The sequence below is a fragment of the Phallusia mammillata genome, chromosome 2 (genome assembly GCF_965637545.1).
Source record: "Phallusia mammillata chromosome 2, kaPhaMamm4.hap1.1, whole genome shotgun sequence".
NCBI lineage: Eukaryota > Metazoa > Chordata > Ascidiacea > Phlebobranchia > Ascidiidae > Phallusia > Phallusia mammillata.
This window is the reverse complement of record NC_137253.1, coordinates 9,805,248-9,826,274: the sequence shown is the minus strand read 5'-3', so window position 1 is coordinate 9,826,274 and position 21,027 is coordinate 9,805,248. Positions and strand designations below refer to the sequence as shown.

Genomic DNA, 21,027 nt, shown 5'->3' with positions numbered 1-21,027 from the left:
TAAAGAAAATTGGGATAAAACATCTGCTATTCCAAATATGTTATGCTGGAGTAAGCAACCACAAGAACTACTCAGTTTTAGTTTTGAATGCTAACAAAGACAAAAAAGCTTTGTGACTGTGAAGTTAAATGCCTTACTGAAATTCAGGTAATATTAAATGCAGAACAAACAATTGCACAAGCAACAGGAATTGTGAAATACCTTAGTGATGACAATTTCAAGGGGTGACACTAAAACGCTGAATGGGCGGGACGGGCGGAATGGAGGGCGGGACGTCGCGGGAGATGGCGGGACGTCGTGAAAACCGCTAAATATCGGGTTAAATTGCTGACGGTTGGAGCTATTAAGGTTGGGATAAGGTTTTATAATAAAAAATCATTAAAAAAATTCCGCCGAACACTACATTCCACGCCTGAAACGTGCCGCCATAGCATTTTTGCCTAATGTCAGGAAATAGTTGAATAGGTTTTAGGCAGGGACATTTTTTGATTCATATACTATTATAAAACCTCAACCCAACCTTAATAGCACTAACCGTCAGCAATTTACCCAATATTGAGCGGTTTCCGCGACGTCCCGCCCGTCCCACCCATTCAGCGTTTTAGTGTCACCCATTTCAAGTTTTGGTTTCTTAACACACCATGTGGACAGTATTTGCAACCAAGTGGAATCTTGTGTGTTGATATAATGGATATGTACTGTTTCTCTAAACAGTAGCTGCTAAATTGCTTCACAGGAAATGTTTCTGAAGAATGAACATTCTGCAGGGGAAATAGTAGTGACCACCAAGTTTTAGGCACGAGCCGCAGGGGAGATAGTAGGGACCCCAGAAATTTTATTCACAAGCCGCCACTGGCTTGAGATAGATCATTTATTTATGTTTACCAAGCAAGTTTTTGTCACAAAGGTTGGTGAAAAGGTTGCGCTTTATTAAAAAACAACAAAGCCACCAAAGAAAGAGGAATCAACTCAGTAGTGACTTTAATAGTGTGCTAGGCCAGAAACAGATGATTGGTTCAACATAAAGCCTCAAAATCTTTTTAATTATTGGAAGTTATTGGGTAGTTGTGGTTTAATTAGTTTTCTCTGAAATTTCGCAAGTGTTAGCTGTGAAGATAGCTTAGTATATTCTGTATATACTTGATATATCCAGTATCCAGAGGCTTTTCTTGTCTGTATTGTTTTAATGTTAAGTTGTGTATCCATTTGTACTTTATGTTATTAAGTTGCTATGTTTATCCACAGTCTTTGCTGTACATTACAAATTAAAAAACTTTAAATGTATTGTTTTTTTTAAAGTTTTTATTGTGTCTTGTTTGTTTAAATGTCGATTAATGTATTACTTTTTATCATGATAATGAAATATACTTTTAGCTTTATGAATGCTTCTGTAACACAAAAAATGGACTCCTCGAAATTGCTTGAAAAAATGTTGACGGTTAGGGCTATCAGGGTCTGGGTGAGGGTTTAGAATAAAAATAACACTAAAATTTAGTTTTAGATGCCCAGTTTGGTCTTAATATTCACTTATGTGTTGAAAGTGGTACTAAACACCATATGGTACGGCATGTTAACACTTGTAAGAAAATTAGGTCCAAAAGGTATCTGAGGTTAAATTTTAAGGTTATTTCTGTTACAAACCCTCACTCTGACCCTAGTAGACCTTACTGTCAACATCTTAATTACTTTTTACAATATATTGTGTAGATTGTGTATCTTAGAATAGCCCCATACTAATTAGCAACATTTTACAAGCAATTTTGTGTGTAAGTATTTATTCATTTAGATTGTGGATTATATATATATATATCTTCATTTCCTTTTTGTTTTCCTTTGCAGCAAATGAAATATGAAAAAAAAATTGAAATATTTTTGTGACATGAAAAACATTGGTAAATTGCAACAAAATCAACACCCTTAATGACAAAAAAGAAGCACTGTTGTGTTGAGGTTATGAATATATCAGTGACATAAAAGCACCATGAAAAATGCTGAAAGCAGTCGCATGCATGATTGTCAGACACATGATGTCTCACCTAAACCCTGGATGCCGGATTCGAGTGAAGTGAATGATCAGCCCAAGAATGATTTGGTAAAATTTTGTGAAAATAAACTGTTTTGATCGGGACTCATTTTCATTTCATTTAAATTGTTTTTTGTTCATCCCCTTTTGCCTTGAAATGTTTGATGGATTTGAATGAAATTCTTAGTAGATGTGCCATTCGTTTTGTTTGATTTGCACAAACTTTCAAATCGGTGAATTTTTATACAATCATCAAATTGGACGATTTGGAAAGTTTGTTGATTGAGGACTTCTTGTTTTTGCAAAAAACAACTGTGTTGTAAAGTGGTTAAATGTGACATAGAATATGTAAAATAAAAGTATGTAGGACAGCCATCCTTTCTAATAATCTGCATGTTTACTTAATTGTACAATAAAAGCATTTTTGGGAGAACACTTTTTTTTTCTCTTACTAGAATCGTCAAATCTCGGAGGAAGAAAATGCAGGTAAATTGTGTGTTTGGTAACTTTGCATAAAAAGAACCCTAAAATTTACACATATTTCTTCCAGTTGTATGCCTTTGAATTTGGTTGTACCATTCTAACGGATTTTATAGATGTTTTACTTAAAACAAGGCTAAAATATCAGTGACTCAAAAACAAATTTAGTAATGTTAGTAATGCAGGATCCGTGCAGGCCAACTTTAATGCAACCAAAATTTTGCGCATTCTTTTATTTACGTAGGGTTCTGTGCATTTTTTCAAACATAATGATACGCAGATCATAGCTTTTTATGTACAAGCAATTCATGTGTTGTAAGTTGCAACTAAAGCAATACTTGGCTGTTGCTTTGTTACTTAGCAGCCCGCAAATATATAGTAAGGTTGCGCACATATTAACCCTTGATTGAGCATGTTTCTGGGTATTAACTGTTCTTTACATCAACACAGGGGTTTTGAATAGATGTGTTGGCGACCATACATTGATTAAAATTTCTGTGCTCAGATTTTTACACTCGCAACATGTTTTTAGTAGAATTCATGTGGCTGGTTGAGCAGACATATGCATCGGACTAGTTGACTTTTTTTAGGCTCATAAAGTATAACAAAGTAAAAAATACAGCTTACACAGAAAGTCAACAATGTAGTAATCTCTATTGCCGATCCCTATGTATACTGTTTTTAACCTTTTGCTACTAATGCAACTATTATTTATTTTTAGACAAGCGTACACAATTTCGCAACCACATCATAAAACGCATGAAAACCAACATCACTAGACATCAACTGATAGGTAAGGGTGTGTTTTATGTTAACGTAGCAGACAGACTCGCATATAGCTTCATGTGTCCAAATAAAGCACTTTTAGTCTAAAATTATCAATTACTTTTAGCCCTGACAAACATAAAAAATATATTTTTGGATCAAGTTTAGGCTTCAGTGTGAACCAAAATGGGCGTAGTTTAGGTCGCTCTTGTGTTGTAACTTAACTTTAGTAATTCTAAATTTCTGACTGTACCACATTTTTTGCCAAATTTGCAGTTTGGCGCCGATTTGTTTAGGGTTTTTTTTGGGCTCTCTTACAATTGTTATTTGAACTGTGGAATCTAACGTTTTTGTGGCAGCACCAAGCACATTTGTTTATTTACCCTTGATACCTTAAGGTACCTAAAAACTCTTTTTCCTGACTTTGTATCTATAGAACTACAACAGACAATAATAAGATTGCCAGACAAATTAGATTAAATAACTCATTACAAAAAAATTATGTTCTGTGTGTGCAAAAGTCAAATGCATATGTAACTAACCTGACCATAGGCTGCCTGTAGAACTGACTTGCAAAATGCATTTACAGGATGAAAGACACATATATATATACTTAAACTGATATTGCGGGCTTTTTTAGTTTGCTGGTTGAATGAAAAAAATGAGAGAAATGTACTTTCTATTTGAATTTCATATTAGTTGGAAAAAGTTTTATTTTTTGATGGTTTTAACATTAAGTTCATGGTTTTAGATCATGGTACCTGAAACATTATAGTCGTTTTGGTTGTTTTTCTACCAATTTTGCCAATTTAAAACTTTAAACAAACTTATGTTTAAAACTCGCATGTACTGTCATGCTTTAAAATCATATTTGTAATATTTGAGGATTTTGCCTCTGATATCACAAAGGGTTTAAACATATCTCGGCCAGGCAAAGACCTATGACAGATAAACAGGTAAGCAGGAATTTAATAAAAATTGCCTTTTATACAAATGTAAGATAATGCAGGCGTAAACTTACACAATAACATACTCCCCTTCAATGCTGGGTTGGCAACTATATTTGTCGTATTGAACTAAGTATTATCGATTTTTGATGCTTTTTAATTGGCAACGTCTAAAGTGTTTCCATAATTTGTTAGATTTGCTTACTGATATCCAAGACTGCTCGGATGATGAGAAAGATTCTCTTGCTAAGTTGCTTCCTTTAAAGTTTTATTTTCGTGACACTCCCTTCACATCTAGTACAGCTCACGCTTTGGCTCAAATCCTTCCAAGGTTGCATGGACCTGTTGAGGAGCTGGATCTTTCCCGGTGCAACCTAAACTTAGATTCACTGAAGATAATTTGTGAAGGAATAAGTAAACTTAAATACAAGGTTTGTCACAAGCTTTGTAACTCTTTGTTTTGGACAAATTTTGTGATTTTGACTAAGGTAATACTAGAAACTGGATTACAACAGTTAATTAAACTTCCCCTTCCTGAGACGGACGCATATCGATTTCATTCAGTTTTTTTTTCGTTTCTCCGGTGAAGTTTGTCCATGCACATTTGGCATAAAGTCTTTGGTGGATTTGGATAAAACTTTTACAGATGGTAGATGTAATTATGTAGATGTGCTATCTGCTTTTTTGACTTGATAACCCCAGTATTTACCCTGCTAAAGTGTACAATGTTTTTTTATGATGCTGCGCACCACAGACGAAAGATTTTTAAGATATCAGAAGCTTTAACGAATGTTGCTAATAACACCTCTATTTAAACACTGTCCGATTTGGATAAAATTTTACATGACCGTTTTTTTGGGGGTCATTCAGTCAATGTGTTTTATATCTTATACTTTTGGGTGTTGAACCCATCAGTTACTCACCACCACCCTAAAATGAGTTTTTTAAACTGTATCAGAAGTTAATGAAATTTAGACAGCTTGTGAATTTGTCATTTGTAGGTGTCAATTGTGGTGTTTTAACCTGTAGCCCTAATATTTACCCCTCTAGCCCCCTTAAAAGGGTGATTTTTTTAAACAATGTATGAATGATGAAATTTGGACCCCTTATACAGTGTGCTATTTATAGTATAGTGCTATTTATAAATAAAATTTGGACAGTGTGTAAAGTGTGCCATTTATAGGTGTTCCCACTAGTTGCCTACAATCGTGTGCAATTGGCCATTTATGAGAGCTGATTGTGGTATTTTAACCTATTTTCTTACTAATTCACACTTTTTTCTCATATAGACTGTAAAATTAAAAAAAAAACGTTCAAAAATGTATGAATGGAATAAGTTTAAATAGTTTGTACTCCATATAGCATATTTATTTGTGCACAGTACCGAGCACTGTGTTTGACATTACAATACCAAACTTTCTCATAGTCATCTCTTGAAATGCTTTATTTACAACTTTGCATGTGTGGGGACCCATGTGTTTCTGCTGGAAGAAACAACCAAGTTTATAAAAGATGTTGGCTAATATGGGACCCAATAAAAAATAAGTGCAGAAAATATATTAATGTTTTAAAAAAGTTTATAGTGAATATGCAAGGGCAATATGTGCCACCCTTCTAGTTTTATATTGTGTTTTATACAACACACTTTAAATTCACAATTACAGAATGTAGTTTTTAGCTTACAATTGTCCGAATACATTTGCAACAAATAATTATGAAATCTTGCACAGATGGAATTTCTTGATGTGGGTGGCAACGAGTTGGGAGATGAGGAAGTCAAAATAATTTCTGTTATTTTGAACAAAGTTTGTGAATTAAGGCTGATGGCTTGCGGGATTTCTGCGACTGGTTTAAAAGTTTTATGCGGAGAAATTAAGAAACTTGAAACGCCGGTAGGGAATTTTTGTAATATTACAAAACCTGAAAGTCAATTATACAAACAAATTACACAATGACGTCAATCGTTACGTGACATTTTGTCATTTGCGATTTTTCAATTTAAGAAATTTGCAACAAATAATCATTAAATTTTGCGCAGATGAAATTTCTTGATCTGACTGGCAACTATTTAGGAGATGAGGAAGTAAAAATAATTTCTGGTATTTTGAGCAAAGTTGGGAGATTGAAGCTGAGGGGTTGCGGGATTTCTAAAGATGGGAAACGGATTTTACACGAAGAATTAAAAAGACTCGGACTTCCCGTAAGTTTGTTTGTTAAATTTTTAGTCAACCTTCAAAACATCGAGTAATCTGTAAAAATAATGATGACGTATACACGATTACGTCACAGAGTGTTACGTCATTAAGTTACTAAATTGTAGGTTTGTCGTGGTTTGACTTTGTAGGCTGTAGATTACATAAAATATTTTCATTTACTGTTAAAAAATGATTTTATTGTATTTTCAGAATTCAACCATCGATTTTTAATGGGTCCATGATTTCGTCGCAATATAAAGAATTCCTGGAAATCTAAATTTTAGCTTTAAACTTTTTTATCTTGAACTTTGGATCGCATCAGCTTTGCGGGCCAAGAGCAGCGGATCGCTAATTTCCTCTCCGCTCAGGCGTGTGCGGTACTCAGGCAATCGCTCCAAAAACAGGTCTTGGAAAAAAAACATTCCTTTGCATCGCCAAGTAATCCAATAAAGCGGATGGTATTCTGTCGCCGAAAGGAGGCATGCGAAGTAACCGCATGGCCCTCTGCGGGCGCAAAAGACAAAAAGTTTTTACCAAACGTGTCTTTATTGTCCCGTATTTGTCGGCGTTTGGCGGGTTTTCTAGTAGGTCGATAAGACGATTTGCTGTATCCTGATCCAGAGCCGAAAAGACATAGTAGTACTTCGTTAGATCTCCTGTAATGCTTTTTAGAGCGAACTGTGCCTCCGCTTGCAGAAACCAAACTCGTGGCTGAGCTGTCCAAAACGTAGGTAACTTTACTGCTACAGCATTCTCTGAGTTTGTGGCTTCTGTCATATTACAAAAATAACGTTTAAGGTCACCAATGTAGCGAGGTGTTTATTCGAGGTACATCGTAGTAGAATAACACAATGTGCGAATACGCCGCATAAGACGAGAGTCCCGAGAAAGAAGGCAACCTGTAGTGAGAGAGGCCGCTACAGCAGCTTGTTTGGACACTCCTCACTAAATTTCAAATCATAAAATTTGTCAAAATCTCATTCTGATCGATTTTTTCGAAAGTTAGGTACGATTTTGCGTTTAGCCTTCCTCAAGTACGGTACGTTTTGATTTTTGACATTTAGTAGGCTACGGTACGTTGGTACGATACGCTCGTCGGAACAAGGTAGGCTACATGGTAGGCTACGCCGGTACGGTCAGTACAATACGTACAGTACTGCCATTTTTGAGCCAGGTAATCGGGAGCTATATCACAGCATGTACTTAAAAACAAGATGAAAAAAATGTTTTCGTAAAACTGCAGATCAAACCGTTTGGTGACATCAAAATTATGTTCTTAAATAGCACGACTACGTTGAAATGAGTTGAGTTGAGTTTTTTTCGCTTGGTGAAAGAAAACATAGCGACACAATAGAAATAGAAAATGCTTTTCAAATAATTGTGTAGAAATACTTTTTGCACATATTGCAAAAAATGCATTGTGTTTTTTGATAGCACATTTATTTATTTAACGTGAAAGAAAGTTTTTTTTCATCTTTTTTAGTTTTTTTATGTTGTTCCTTTTTATGCATTTTTTTATTAACGTCACACATCATTGATTACGTGTTTCTACAGAAGCTGAAACAGCATTTTTACTTGAGGTTTGGTTTTGATAAGGAAGGGCTAAAATTTGACAGCATAGCATTAAATAGATTCGATTTTGGGAATCCGGTGTGAAAAGTTTGCCACCAATTTACGTTTTGTCATGTTTAGGTTTGAAAGTGAATGAGGACAACATGTTGCTTTATGTACAAAGCAAAGCATATCCGGTAAAAATATTTTTTGCTTTTCGTTTTGGTATAACTCCTAGGAATAATTACCCGTGTGTTCGTGTTTGTACAACGTGATATCACACACAGTGTATAAAAACTCCAACAATTTGTCAATGGTTCTCATAAGAATACAGCATTGATTGATTCTTTAAAAAGAAATGAATACTTTCTAATTTTTGTTTGTAATTAAGTAGTAAACAACTCATAGAATGTTTTAGCATTGGCATGACTTGCATGCCTTGTTGTATAGTAGTAAATCCTGTCTATACACTTCTTAACTTCCATCAAAACAAGGCACAAAAAATTATGCTGCTATTGATTTTGGCCTCCCTTCCCTTTTAGTTGTGGACTTTATATGTTTTAAATCAATTTTATTGGACATTTATACTAGAGTCAGAAATTAAACCAGGGATGTCCAACATTTTATGTCGGTGGGCGAGTTAAACAATTTCGGAAATCAAGTGAGGGCCATACAATTTTTTTTATGTACGCAATAAAATTAGAATTCTTCCAATGCATCAATATTTCTATATTCTAAAACTAAACATACAGTTTCGCCGCAACATGGCTTTCACAACTACATAATTGTTGACTAGACAAAAGAAATTATTGTGTATATATTTATTTTTCAGGGCCGTACATTTGTGGATTTGTGCAAGCCCTCAGACACAGTTGCACGAGTGCGTGCTAGCCTCTTACATCGCTTGTTTGAAATTGGACACGCAAATCATCAGTTTCGGTGTGTAAGGTATTAAAATGTTTAAACCTAAAATTTAACTTGTGTTTTTATGTCAGCTTACGGTACAAAGGAACATACCTCAGAGATGCCTACACACTGGAAGAATACAAACTTCTCAACAATGCTGTCATACAAATGATACCACTTAATGACATTTCCGAGGTTTATGCATTATTTTCTCTATGTTTGTGCCATTTTTTTAAACTTTTGCCAAAATAAAAAGTCGGCAGCCTTTTAGGAAGCCTCTTACCAATTTAGATGTGTCAAAATGGTGATTAGCAATAAGAAAGCAGATGTGTTTGTATGTGCAGACTGGGTTTTTACCGCTATTACATTTTAAATTACAAGTGTGCTTTAAAGCTATTATGGTAGTTGTCAAGTAACTAAACTTGTAATTATTTGACTCCTGACCTTAAGCCAGTAGTAGGTAGAGTGTTGCATGTTGTAACAACATTTAAATCCTACAGGCTACAACCCAGCTATAATTTGCATGTATTAAAATTTCATAGTGGAATAAAGACATGAGATTTCACCAATCCACAAAGCAAACTGATGTTCAAGAAGTAGAAGACATTGTACAAGTTGCGTTGAAATCTGAAGTTCAACTTTTGGACCGGAGAGAATTTGTTCTAAAAATTTTCAAGGCAATTCATTTTCATGGAAACCAAGACCACACCTCATGCTGTTTTAACTTGTGTTTCCATTCCAGATTATGATGTTGTTTCAAATAGTATTTGCATTCCTCGCCCTATTCACAACATACTGGTATTTCTTTTTTGCCTATGCCGTGGTGTTGGGAATTTCATTTTGGTTTTGTCCCAGTTTTACAAGAGTTGGTGGCTGGGTGGGGGTGAGCAGTGTCAGGTACGACAAAGGAAGTGTATATTTTTGTATTATCTCAACTTGAATTTGTGTGATTATTTTTTATTATCGTCATATAATCAGCAATGTTTCACAACAAACTTTTTGCTTTGTGGCTTATGTAACATAAAAATGTCAAAAACAGAACAACTATGCAAAAGTAAAAAAACAAACGATATTTTTGTATAAGCTGCAGACAGTGCACACTGTCTTAGCCACAAAGGTCTGATCAGTGCAGCTCATGACAAGGCCTTATATACCTTATGACACTCCAGTTTGTTGGTATAACAGACTGAAAAGTCCTGCACCATCAAACCTGTTTAGCACGAGCAACTTGTGATGTTGGCTTTTTTATACTAGTTTTACTATATGTACAAAAGCATAGAGCCAATACATGATAAACTGCAGACAGTGCATGTTGCTCGGACCTATAAGGTCTCATCATAATATTTTTTTAGTTTTACATATTTCTATGTCTAATGTCTATCTGAAAGTCAATTGCCCACTCTAAAGTATTGCTCTTATACTATCCTTACTAATTGTAGCAACAAAAAATTTAAAATTAAAAAATAATATTTATTGCTACAAATCGCAGGAGAAGAGAATTTATGACCGTGATGTTGGTTCTCTGCGTCCTAATGTTTGGTGCTTGCATTGCGCTAATAACTCTCAGCTTGATTGAACTTACAGTAAGTATTTTGCATTTTTGTGACCTTCTTTGGAGCTCTGACGTATATTGCCTTTCAGTCCAATTCATACCCCTTACCAAGGTGCAGCAATGCTTACAGTTCATGTTTTACTGAAGCTGCAAGAACCACTGAATTATCTGACGATGGAGTGTGCACTGCCTACCTTAATCAATGCTATGAAGCAACTGTTTGGACAAGTACATTATTTTCTTTGTTTTGCTTTTGTTTATATGCAATGTTAAGTCTTGCTAACACAATAAGATGTGAAAATGCAGCCACAGGTTTGAAAATTTGTATCAATCGTCGGATGACATTTGTCCTGCTGAAAAAAACAGTTTCTAGTTTGTTTGTTATAAAAGTGTGAAATGATTTTTACATTTTTTGTTAACATTTGTAGGTATTTACTTTGCACTGGTCATCATTCTGATGACAGCCACAGGTGCTGTGGTTGCTTTTTTGCTGTATAACTTCAAATTTACAGCAGGAGACTTTATTGAGAAATATCTTGTGCAGGTATGTAATTTATTGTGTTCAAAATCAGTTTTGAAATGCAAACATCAAATTATTTTATGGTTACCCTTATTTGATTTTTGTCTCTAAATCAAAACAACACAAAACAAAATTTTTCAAGTAGTTATCATTATCCTTTCAACTCTTTAAGACCAAAGAACTGGAGCAAGTGATGGCCACTGCCAGAACTGGATCTGTTAGTCAAAAACGAAATGCTGCATTTGAATTGGCAACAATGGCTGCTTCTGCGGATGATAACAAGTTCCAGATTGTCACAGAAGGAGGGTCAGTTTCACGTTTTCTTTGCTTTTCAATTGCATGTAATTTCTGCAACATGAAAGACTTGTTTGTAGTATTTTTAGAATAATGTCATCTATGCAATAAAGTCGCAAGTGTTTACTTAATGAACCAATCATACTTTACGAAAGTATAGTAATGGCGATCTTAAGTGTCAGAGCTGTGCTTGGCAAAACAAATCAAGCCGTTTTACCACTAAATGTGAACGAAAATTATAAGCCTGTTTAAAAAGAAGACATCCCACCACATTAATAGGTAACAGTAACGCAATAGTTATATTTTCCACTAAGACCACCAGTCAATCACCCACAAGACCCCAATGATACATCAGTTACTTGTAAAGTGACAGAGGCAAGCTACAGCATGCTCGGGCAGTACTACATCGCTGCAGAAAACTTTATTTTGTTTTGTGATGTTTGTCGTCGCGCCGGAATCTATTGTTGGCACTGTGACGTATCAATATTGACCTTTGTTTTTTAGCAACAGACAATAAATCAAGGAACGCTTCCAGACAAAGGCCGTTTGCGTTACTAGTCAACATGCTTTAAATCAGGGGTCTCCAACCCTCAGGGTTATTACTTTGCAAATTAACATTAAAATGTTAATATCATGTCCAATATAAACAAGTTTCTTTTGTTTTACTTAATTTTTTTGAATTATTGAAACATTACCCGACACCCGTATATCACAATTACAAATTCAATTTTTGTGATACATTATTAATATGATGATGAAATATTTTTTACCAAACGCACCTAAGTTTTGGTGTTATTTGTTTGGGTGTCATTTTACTGGTCAGTATTTTAGCGTTGTGGTCCGCGGCTCCGAAAAGTGGCCTGGGACAAATTTTGAGTTGGAGACCCCTGCTTTAAATACAAATTCAAGAATCTTCGGTTGCATGTGAATTATACGTGCATATCGCATTACAGTTTTTCGTGCAACCTTGTTTTTGTGCAGGCTGGAAATTTTAATCAGCCTTGCCTTGAACCCCGACGCTACAACACAGGAATACGCGACTGAAGCTATTGCTGAATGTCTGACTGTCCCTGCTATACAAGATCAGTTCGTAGCAGTAGGAGGTTAGTATTCCGCTTTTAAAAAATGTTGGTGCCACAAAGCATATAACACTTTTCATAGTGAACTAAAATGTATGCCATACAAATACCAGCTGTACGTTCTACTATTGAGTAAATAAGATGAGTCAGCGCTAACTATACCGTACAATTTGATCTTCTTTAAGTAAACTACAGTACAATGCCTACAGGAAAACATGTCATATTAAGTGTAATCTAATGTGGAAAACCAATAGAAGCTATGTTTGTTATGTACTTTTTTCTGTTTATTTACTGTTATTAGAAGTGTTTAGGGGGTAGCCAAGTATGCGTTTTTTTAAGGTGGTATCTGTGAATAGAATGGCTATCGTCTTTTGTACAGTGTAACTAACGTTAAATATTTTTTCTAGCGTATGTCTTACCATAAGTGATAATGTTTGGGAGACCAGCTTGGTTAGGTGTGACGTCTTCAATAGGCCTGTTGTACTTTAAAACGTTCAACATATTTGAACATTCCTTATTGCTAAAATTATATTTTAGCACTTCATTCTTTATCTGCCCATTTAAACTTAGACGACGGACAGAAATATGTATTGTATCGCATCCGTTGCTTAGTAATAAACTAAACGCCCTGTGAAAAAGATGGTTTGTTTATCCAAACAATTATTTCAAAGACTGTACTTAGAAAAGAGTTATTAAAAGTAGTACTTTTTTCGATATGTGTATTTTTGCTCTTCTAGGCATGAAAACTCTGACTGCTCTCCTTCACACAAAGAACGCACGAACAGTGAGGGAAGCGATCACGGCAGTTTCATATGTGGTGTCTGATTCCGACGAAAACAAACCGGCAGTATTGGCAGAGCATGGGTAAGGGTTATAGGGTTTTGCCTTCCTTGCAACTCATAACCTTAAACTAACTTGCCCGGCAAATGCTCGCTATTTATGCAGTAAAAGTGACCAAAAATTGCCCCTTAGTTCGGGGGTAGGTAATCTTTTAGCTGAGAGAGCTAATAAATTCACATATTTATGATGTTTTTTTTCCGTGGGGGCCATACCATACATTTTTAACACAACTAAATATGTGATTGAGTTTACGTATGAATTAAAATACACAAGAATATGTCAAAACTATTATTTATTATAAGCAAAACTATTATTTGTTATATACTTATTGCGTAAAGAAATGCAAACTAAGAATAGTGTGAGAGCCAGAAAATGGTCATCAAAAGAGCTACAACTCCTGCTTTAGTTGAAGAAACGCCAACCAGTTTTGTTACCAATTTTAGTGTTTTCGTGTGATTGAAGCACTTAACCTAATATATTTTATTGAACAGGCTGGACGATCTTGCTCATGCATGCAAGTATGCCAACACAAGTAACCGAAAACTTCTTGCTTCCATCTTCCTCGAGTTGGCTTACTATAGTGACACAAGGTACATTTTTTTAAAATATTTAGATGTTGTGAAAACATAAAACATATACATTTTTTTCTGTAATTTGTTTGTTATGTTTCATTTTTATCCTCGGTGGGCGGGCAACGCCTGAATGCGTTATGCTCACAATGGGACCAGCGTCGAGCTGCCTGTTTGATTGCAAGCTCGCTAAATCATTATGTATTCGAAGTTCATCTCGAATGGGGGTTGGTGACTTCAATTTAGTTTAACCCAAGAGCCGGCAACATGCCTGGCAAGCGAAATAATCCGGCCCGCATCCCTCTTGCAAAAATGACTTCAAAAATTCACCTTGTGGATAAAAATGCGGGTTTAAGTGCTCTAGGACAGATTTCACAAATTGCATTACGATAGTTCGAGAGGTATAACTGCATGGTAAACAGTAGGGATGGGCCAAGCCGAGCCAGAAACCGAGTACTCGGTACCGAGCATCGCTGTTTTTGATGCTCGGTGCTCGGCCGAGCAGTTGCACAAATTGACCCGAGCATTAAATTTGCATATTTATGCCCTGCTAACATACGTAACTAGTGTTCGAGAGGGTATCTGTGAAAAAAACGAATGATTTTTCAAATGTAATAGATGGTGGAAAGACGTGTACTTCATGGGCATGTGCAGCTTATAATACATCGCTGGTGACGTAAGAGACCTTGTAGAGCTAGAACGTAGAAAGGGGATTTTTGTGACGTCATAATGCACCGAGCGTACTCGGCCGAGCACCGAGCATGAACGTGAGATGCTCGGTGCTCGACCAAACAGAACATTTGCAGTTTTGGCACATCCCTAGTAAACAGTAAATAGAACAGAATTAGAAGTGAAAAAATAGTACGGCCCTTTGCGACTTGGCTGATTTTGGTTTTGGCCCGCGGCATGCGAAAGGTTGCCGACCCCTGGTTAACCCATCGGGTTTCACCGAGTCAAGTTTTTTTGCTCCGGAAAACATAAGTCGATACAAGATTAGAACCCACAACCTTGTGAACATCAAGAGATTACGCTAACCACTCTGTCAATTTGGCTGCGATTTTCGAAAATACTTGTTTGCAAAAAAGCTTGTTACTTAAAAGCACAATAAACTGTGTTGTGTAAATTTTGACTTTTTCTTCAGGGAGGTTCTGTGTTCACGCAACATACCTACAGAAGCTCTGGTTAATCTGCTCAAGCGCAGCAGCGCCACCCCTGGTGACCTCAGTGACCTTGACATCGAGACTACCACTTTAGCATTGCAGAGTCTTGAACTGTTGGTTATTGAAAGTCCCACCCTTATGACGAACCAGGTAGATATGTTTTTATGCAAAAATGCTTTGGAATACATTTATTCATTTAATGTTTATACATCTTTAGTTTATGATTTTGGTAAAAAATTTTTTAAAGCATTCCACTTAGGTAGAGCTTCTAACATAAGAATTTCAAGAGACAAAGTTTACTAAATACTGAATGTTTTGTTTGAAAGCAAACTTGAGAAAGAAGTTTTGAAAGAAAATTGTATGAAAATGCTGGCGGCTTAGGCTATTACGGTTGGGGTGAGATTTTAAAAATAGCAATATACCTAGTTTTTAACCCTATCTCAGTCTCGCTGTTAATTTAAATCACTGTACTCTTTACCCCATCTATCAGTGTCCACCAAATTTTGTCTGTTGAGAGTTCTTTCGTTAAGTGCTCCCCCGCCCACTAAGACGTTGTGCAACAGTTGTCTGATAATTTGCTGATAATTTTGATGCAGTGTGTGATTCCATGTTTAAAATTGTTCTCAGGACGAGCTTTTATCATATTTGTTGTTTATTCCGACGAAAACGCTGGACAAGAAAATTCAGCTTTACGCCTCAAAGCTTCTGTTGTATTACACACAAACACCAGAGGTAAGTTATTTGCCTTTATTGGAACGTTTGTCAGCGCGTCGTTGTTTCGATATTTTACTGTCCCTTTCTATTCTTTATAGTATTTCCTAATGGTTTATATTCAATAATACTCGTACTTAAAACCTGATGATGCGAAGTAAGGCGAACTATGTGTGTCAAAAGCTTAAAGACGTATGAACTGATAAATAAACTGTTGCTGCCAAGCTTCCAGCAAAATTGTACTGTAAAGCAGGGGTCCGCAAATACTTTTTGACGCGACCCTAAAAAAATTGCTCTAAATTCTCGCGACCCAAGCATTTAGTTAGCATGTAAGTTTGTGGAAAATACTAAACAACTAAATGAGAACCGCATGCTTGCACAGGTGCGCTTAATTTATTACATTGTTACATAGACTGTATGTAACAGTTACATAGTTAAAGTAACAATGTAAAAGGTAATTAAAAGGTTGGAAAAGCCGAAGTTCATTAATGCCGTATTTGCTTCTTAATTAATCATTTGCCGTAGATGCGATACTTATATTCATGGGAAATTTAAAATATTTCGCGACCCAGACTAGAAGGTCTCGCGACCCAAATTTGGGTCGCGACCCACTATTTGCGGACCCCTGCTGTAAAGTACCGACGTTCCATACAAGACGCTTTCCTTGGAATATGTTTGAATAATTAAATCTGTCTTTTTGATTTATTGTAGTAAATTGCATTCAGAAATATTAGCAGTTGTCAGCTGCTTTACATAAGTTTACGTTGTCAGTTGCTGCTGATTTAACATAAGATTGGCTGAACACGAGGTTATGTTATCATTTCTATACAGGCCTGCGAACAGCTATGCTCAACCCCGGAACTAACCGACAGCCTTCTCTACTTCGCACATTCAAACGAACCCGAACTACTTAAAGTTCTCGCCACAATATCTCTCCGTATCACTGAACCGTTTAAATACAGGTGGGAAATTGAATTAAAATATTTTGTGTGTCACCAAATTGTAAAATTTTATAACCACATTTGGCGCAAAAGAGCTAGTATTTGTATCGCCTCTGAAGGCAATGATAAAGAAAATGTCGTTGTTCTCATGTTTTGTACTAAAAGCTGGAAGTGTTAAGTTTCTTAAAAGACGTACAATTTACAATACTATATGTACGAATCTGTTTATAAGTTTTATAATAAAAGTAACGGTCCAAATGGACATAAAAAGAGATATCATTGATGGTGGGATTATCGTTGAACAACTTTTTACGTCGAGTTGGGCCGTTATTTCCGACATTAAACTTAGAATTTACATTTGTTAATTTTAGTCATGTTAATTTCCCATTCAACTGTTATGCATTTTTGAAAAAATAATTGAACATAGTTTGCTGTGTAAAAATTTTCTATCCTAACATTTGCTTTGAAGTCGGTTTGTTATCCGAATTGGAGGGATTCCCGATTTGGCACGAAGGTTGTTAAAATACGACAAAGAATCGTTAAATCTCGTTTCCGCAAATGTCCCAGCATTGTAAACATGTTGTTATCTCTGATCAGTCTATTTCGTAACCTTGTTTTCAAATACTTTGAAGCTATGTATTTATTATGGTGTGCTGTACCACATTTTTTAAACAACTAATAGTTTGTTTAATGGTCTAAACTAGTTGTTCCCAATCTTTTTCGACGAATTCATTTCACAATGCAAAACATTTCATTCCTTCCTGCATAGTAGACGCTAAACCATACAAAGATCTTTTGAGATTGAGATTTTTTATCAACTTTGCACGTCATATTTCCAGAGCTTCTATTTACAAACCACACGTAAATATTAAAGTAAATTCCTTCCCTAAAGTTTTAAAATTCCTTCTCGGTTGGGAACATCTGGTTTAAATGTATGCGTTAGACTTAGACTTAAATTGTAGACTTAAATTCCGTTTTGTCCGCAATACTTCACAATTATCTGAATAAACACTGTTTGTGTCTCAACGCGCAGTCTTCGATTTTATGTAAACCGAGACTTGTGTGGCTTTTCAAATATTTGTTTATGGCAGACAAAAGTTGGTCAACGATGGATTTCAAGAATTTCTCTCCTACCTACAGAACGCCTGCACTGATAGAGAATCTTGGAACACCACTGATAATGCTATTTCAAACCTTCTGGTCAGTTTTGCATTTATGTAACATCTATGTAGCAAGTCTGATTTAGACCCAAAAATGGTTGTAAGTCGGACTGGGCTAATTTTTTGCCACAATTTTACCAACTTTGCGGCATTTCTGTACTTAAACTCTACTGAAAGATGCGAAAACAACACAATTTAAAACACAGACCGACATTAAAATGAACAGAATGTGCGGATTATTGCAACATACCTATGTACATTGGAGCAAAGGTGGTAAAATTTAGGCTCAAATGTGGAGGAGGGCAAATTAAGTCCAGAATCTAGCTTGATTTGTTGAAAACACGCTTAATTTAATTTCGGCGCGAAAGTCCTGACATGAATTACAACTTTGGGCTACAGTCTACACCAGTGGTTCTTAACCTTTTTGGTGTGGTTTCCCACTAAAGTCAATCACCAACTTCGAATTTCCCCCTTTGTTATTTTTATAAACATGTTTTGTGCCCTACGTTAACAAAAAAAATATTCTTTAAATGAAGTAATTTTGTGGAGCGCTTTGGTCTGGACCCTAAAGGTATACTGCAATCTTATTTAGTTTAAATAGTGCTTCTGTGAGAGATTACACTTTTTGGAATAGTGAAGAGTCTGCTATGCTTGCATTAGTCATTTATTGCATCACAATCAACAAAGGAAAGACTCAATAGCAAAGTCATTGATGGTTTCAGTCTTGTCTGTGATGCAACAAACGGCCTTTGGATTTATATGTGTCTTGCAAACTTTGGTTAAATCAATCTTATATGTTGTTGCAAAAAAAATTTAGTTATGTAGCTTTCAACGGTTAATTCAAAGCCGGTTTCGACCATCGAGCCCGAGTTTGCTCGTTTCAAGCTTACATAATTTCCCTCCGAAAACATTAAATTTCCCTCCCACTAGTGGGAAATTTCCCACCGGTTAAGAACCACTGGTCTACACTATACTTACATACAATGTACCAATAAAATCTACTTGCTTTGCGAATGTTTTGAAATAAGTACATTTAACCCCAATACTATTACTTGAACGGGTTGTCTAAGGTTTCACAAAAGGTTCAGTTTGACATTTGGGGTCTGTAATTTTAAACAGGAATAATATGCCATAACATTAGATAACAACTGTTTCTTACCATTAGTACAAATTTTCTTTGTTAAAGGACCAAAAAATATGTTTTGTGACATTGGAAATTGATGCATTACATTTGAAACAAAATTGCTAATCACATTTTATATACACTGTGACCTTTTTATGTATCTGATCATATAAAACGTATTACATACTGGTCTAGCGCAACAAAAGATAACGTAGTCATTAAACCACGACCCATTTTAGTGTCGTTTTTACTCTGTGACTTTCGCATCGTAAATTTAATTACCCGTGACGGAGTAAAATTTCCAAACAGCAGAATAATGGTGTCATGTTTGTGACGTCCATACAATTGTAATGAAGCTTTTAACTGGTGATACATACGGAGCTGTCGAATTTATTAGGCTACCGACTGTTTGCTTTTGCGTGAAAATTGCTCACTGAATTTGTGAGGCGTCTGTATTCCGACTGAACCATTTTTATGAGGAAACCCATAGGATGATTTTATTTCTTTTGCAAGAACCCATCTTTTTTTGCAAAAGTTAATTTAGACAAAACAATAGCACTTTTTTCAATACACATCGACATTGATTGTTATACCGAACAATTCATAAAAAAATAGGTGATGTCTTATTTCGGGCCAGTACAAATATTTTGTCACATTTTTTTACATAATCGCCTAAACTCGTTTGACATAATGTACAGAGCAAAGAAGATAACAGCGACATTAGGAAGATGCCACAACGCCCTGCTAGCTCTATGTCATCAACATCGAGTATTACTTCATCTCGAGTTAGCTTTCTGTCTGGTGGCAGGCCTGTCGGTGGAAATGCAGCTGGACCAAGTACAAGTTCGACTTAAAAAGATAGGGTTTTTTGAACGCAATGTACAGTTTTATACCACCACTATTAAACACGTTTCATTTATTAACAATTATAGATTTCTTTTTAGGTTTCAAATATATGCTTTGATGCAGTTCGTGCCTTTTTTATGAATTTTTTTTTATCAATGTCAAAGTTGCAAATTCCACCGCATTGACTTGAAGTATATTGTTTGGATGAGGGTCTATGATCTACAAGTACCATATAAAAAAAATAGAGTTTCCGTAAAAGATGATGCGGCTGGAAATTTCAGAAACCTCGCCCAAGGGACTTTCCACTTACCGCTTTCCTGGTCATGTCTTTGTTTTTAAACTAACACGTCTGGTTTTCGTCAACTTGAATAAACAGAATTATGTAGATGTTTTAACCCTACTTGTTTTTAAAGAAATTTTGTTTGACACAAATATGTAGCAGATTGTATAGGTCTTCTGTATTCACTTGGATATACAGAAATCTATGGCCAAACACATGGTAACTTTGGACCTATAAAATCTTATCTTATATTTGTTTCTTTGTACTGCTCACTGTTATCACTGTAGCGATGTTATTTAATGCACTCTTCATTGTAGAAATTGATCATCAAATTTGCACTGTATTTTATTCACTGTCATCTTGTGTGTAACAAAGAATAAACGGCTTAGTGTAAACAGTGCCGGCAAAAAAAAACTTTACATGTAAATTCTGCATGAGTTCTTAGCTTACTGTTTCCGCCAAAGCATTGTGTTGCAAAAACGCTTCTAGTTATGTCATAAGCTACTGTTTGGCTACACTTCGCCGCAAAGCCATTGCTCTGCGTGCCTAATGTTGCTTTACAGCAGGGGTGTGCGGCCCGCGGGCCACAATCCGGCCCGCCAAGCCGTTTAGTGTGGCCCTCAACAACACTCTGATTCAGAGCAAGTAAAAATGCACATTTCAGCAAAAAATCCCCGCTAGTTTTCGGTAAATCTCCTAAGTTGCTATACGTAACAAGAATAAGCTCAACCAGCGTATGGAACTTAATTCACCCGGACCTATGGTCTTCCGTTCGCACTAGGTGCTTGTTGCGTATCTATACCGAATGTGACGTAATATACCTCTTTGTCTAGTAAACAATTACTTTGTTGTAAAAGGCAGTGTTGCGACGAAACTTTCTTGTGCCTAACATTATAAAGTTGATTTTAAACGCAAAAAAAAACAAAACGCGGGGGTGTGCAAATAATATCGACATGCTATATTAGAATGCGAGCCACACCGACAGTAGGGTAGAAAAAACGTGTAAATACGGTACGTGAAAAAAATTGTGTGGCCCTCGCTTGATGTCCGGAATTGGTCATATGGCCCACTGACGAAAAAGGTTG

General features: G+C 35.8%; 2 protein-coding genes across 8 annotated transcripts; both read left to right on the top strand.

The window, feature by feature from the left end:
• Positions 1-1,822: 1,822 nt before the first annotated feature.
• Positions 1,823-6,948, top strand: LOC145213730 (uncharacterized). The gene is made up of 7 exons (XM_080082115.1): positions 1,823-2,092; positions 2,479-2,509; positions 3,225-3,296; positions 4,411-4,646; positions 5,946-6,107; positions 6,254-6,415; positions 6,621-6,948. Exons 1-7 carry the CDS (start codon positions 1,982-1,984, stop codon positions 6,639-6,641), a joined length of 795 nt encoding a protein of 264 aa, XP_079938241.1. The 5' UTR covers positions 1,823-1,981; the 3' UTR covers positions 6,642-6,948.
• LOC145213728 (uncharacterized) lies at positions 6,751-20,342 on the top strand. 7 transcript variants are annotated; one of them, XM_080082109.1, is made up of 18 exons: positions 6,751-6,814; positions 8,103-8,158; positions 8,794-8,900; positions 8,957-9,062; positions 9,410-9,544; positions 9,610-9,764; positions 10,357-10,450; positions 10,509-10,647; positions 10,848-10,963; positions 11,112-11,245; positions 12,215-12,336; positions 13,050-13,176; positions 13,644-13,742; positions 14,863-15,031; positions 15,509-15,613; positions 16,424-16,554; positions 17,625-17,733; positions 19,515-20,342. In XM_080082109.1, the coding sequence occupies exons 2-18, from the start codon at positions 8,126-8,128 to the stop codon at positions 19,668-19,670; spliced, it is 2,037 nt and encodes a 678-aa protein (XP_079938235.1). In that variant the 5' UTR covers positions 6,751-6,814; positions 8,103-8,125; the 3' UTR covers positions 19,671-20,342. The 7 variants fall into 7 exon arrangements, with proteins under 7 accessions (XP_079938235.1, XP_079938236.1, XP_079938237.1 ...); XM_080082110.1 differs by lacking the exon at positions 6,751-6,814 and adding an exon at positions 7,073-7,137; XM_080082111.1 differs by lacking the exon at positions 6,751-6,814 and adding an exon at positions 7,078-7,141.
• The last annotated feature ends 685 nt before the right edge of the window (positions 20,343-21,027 follow it).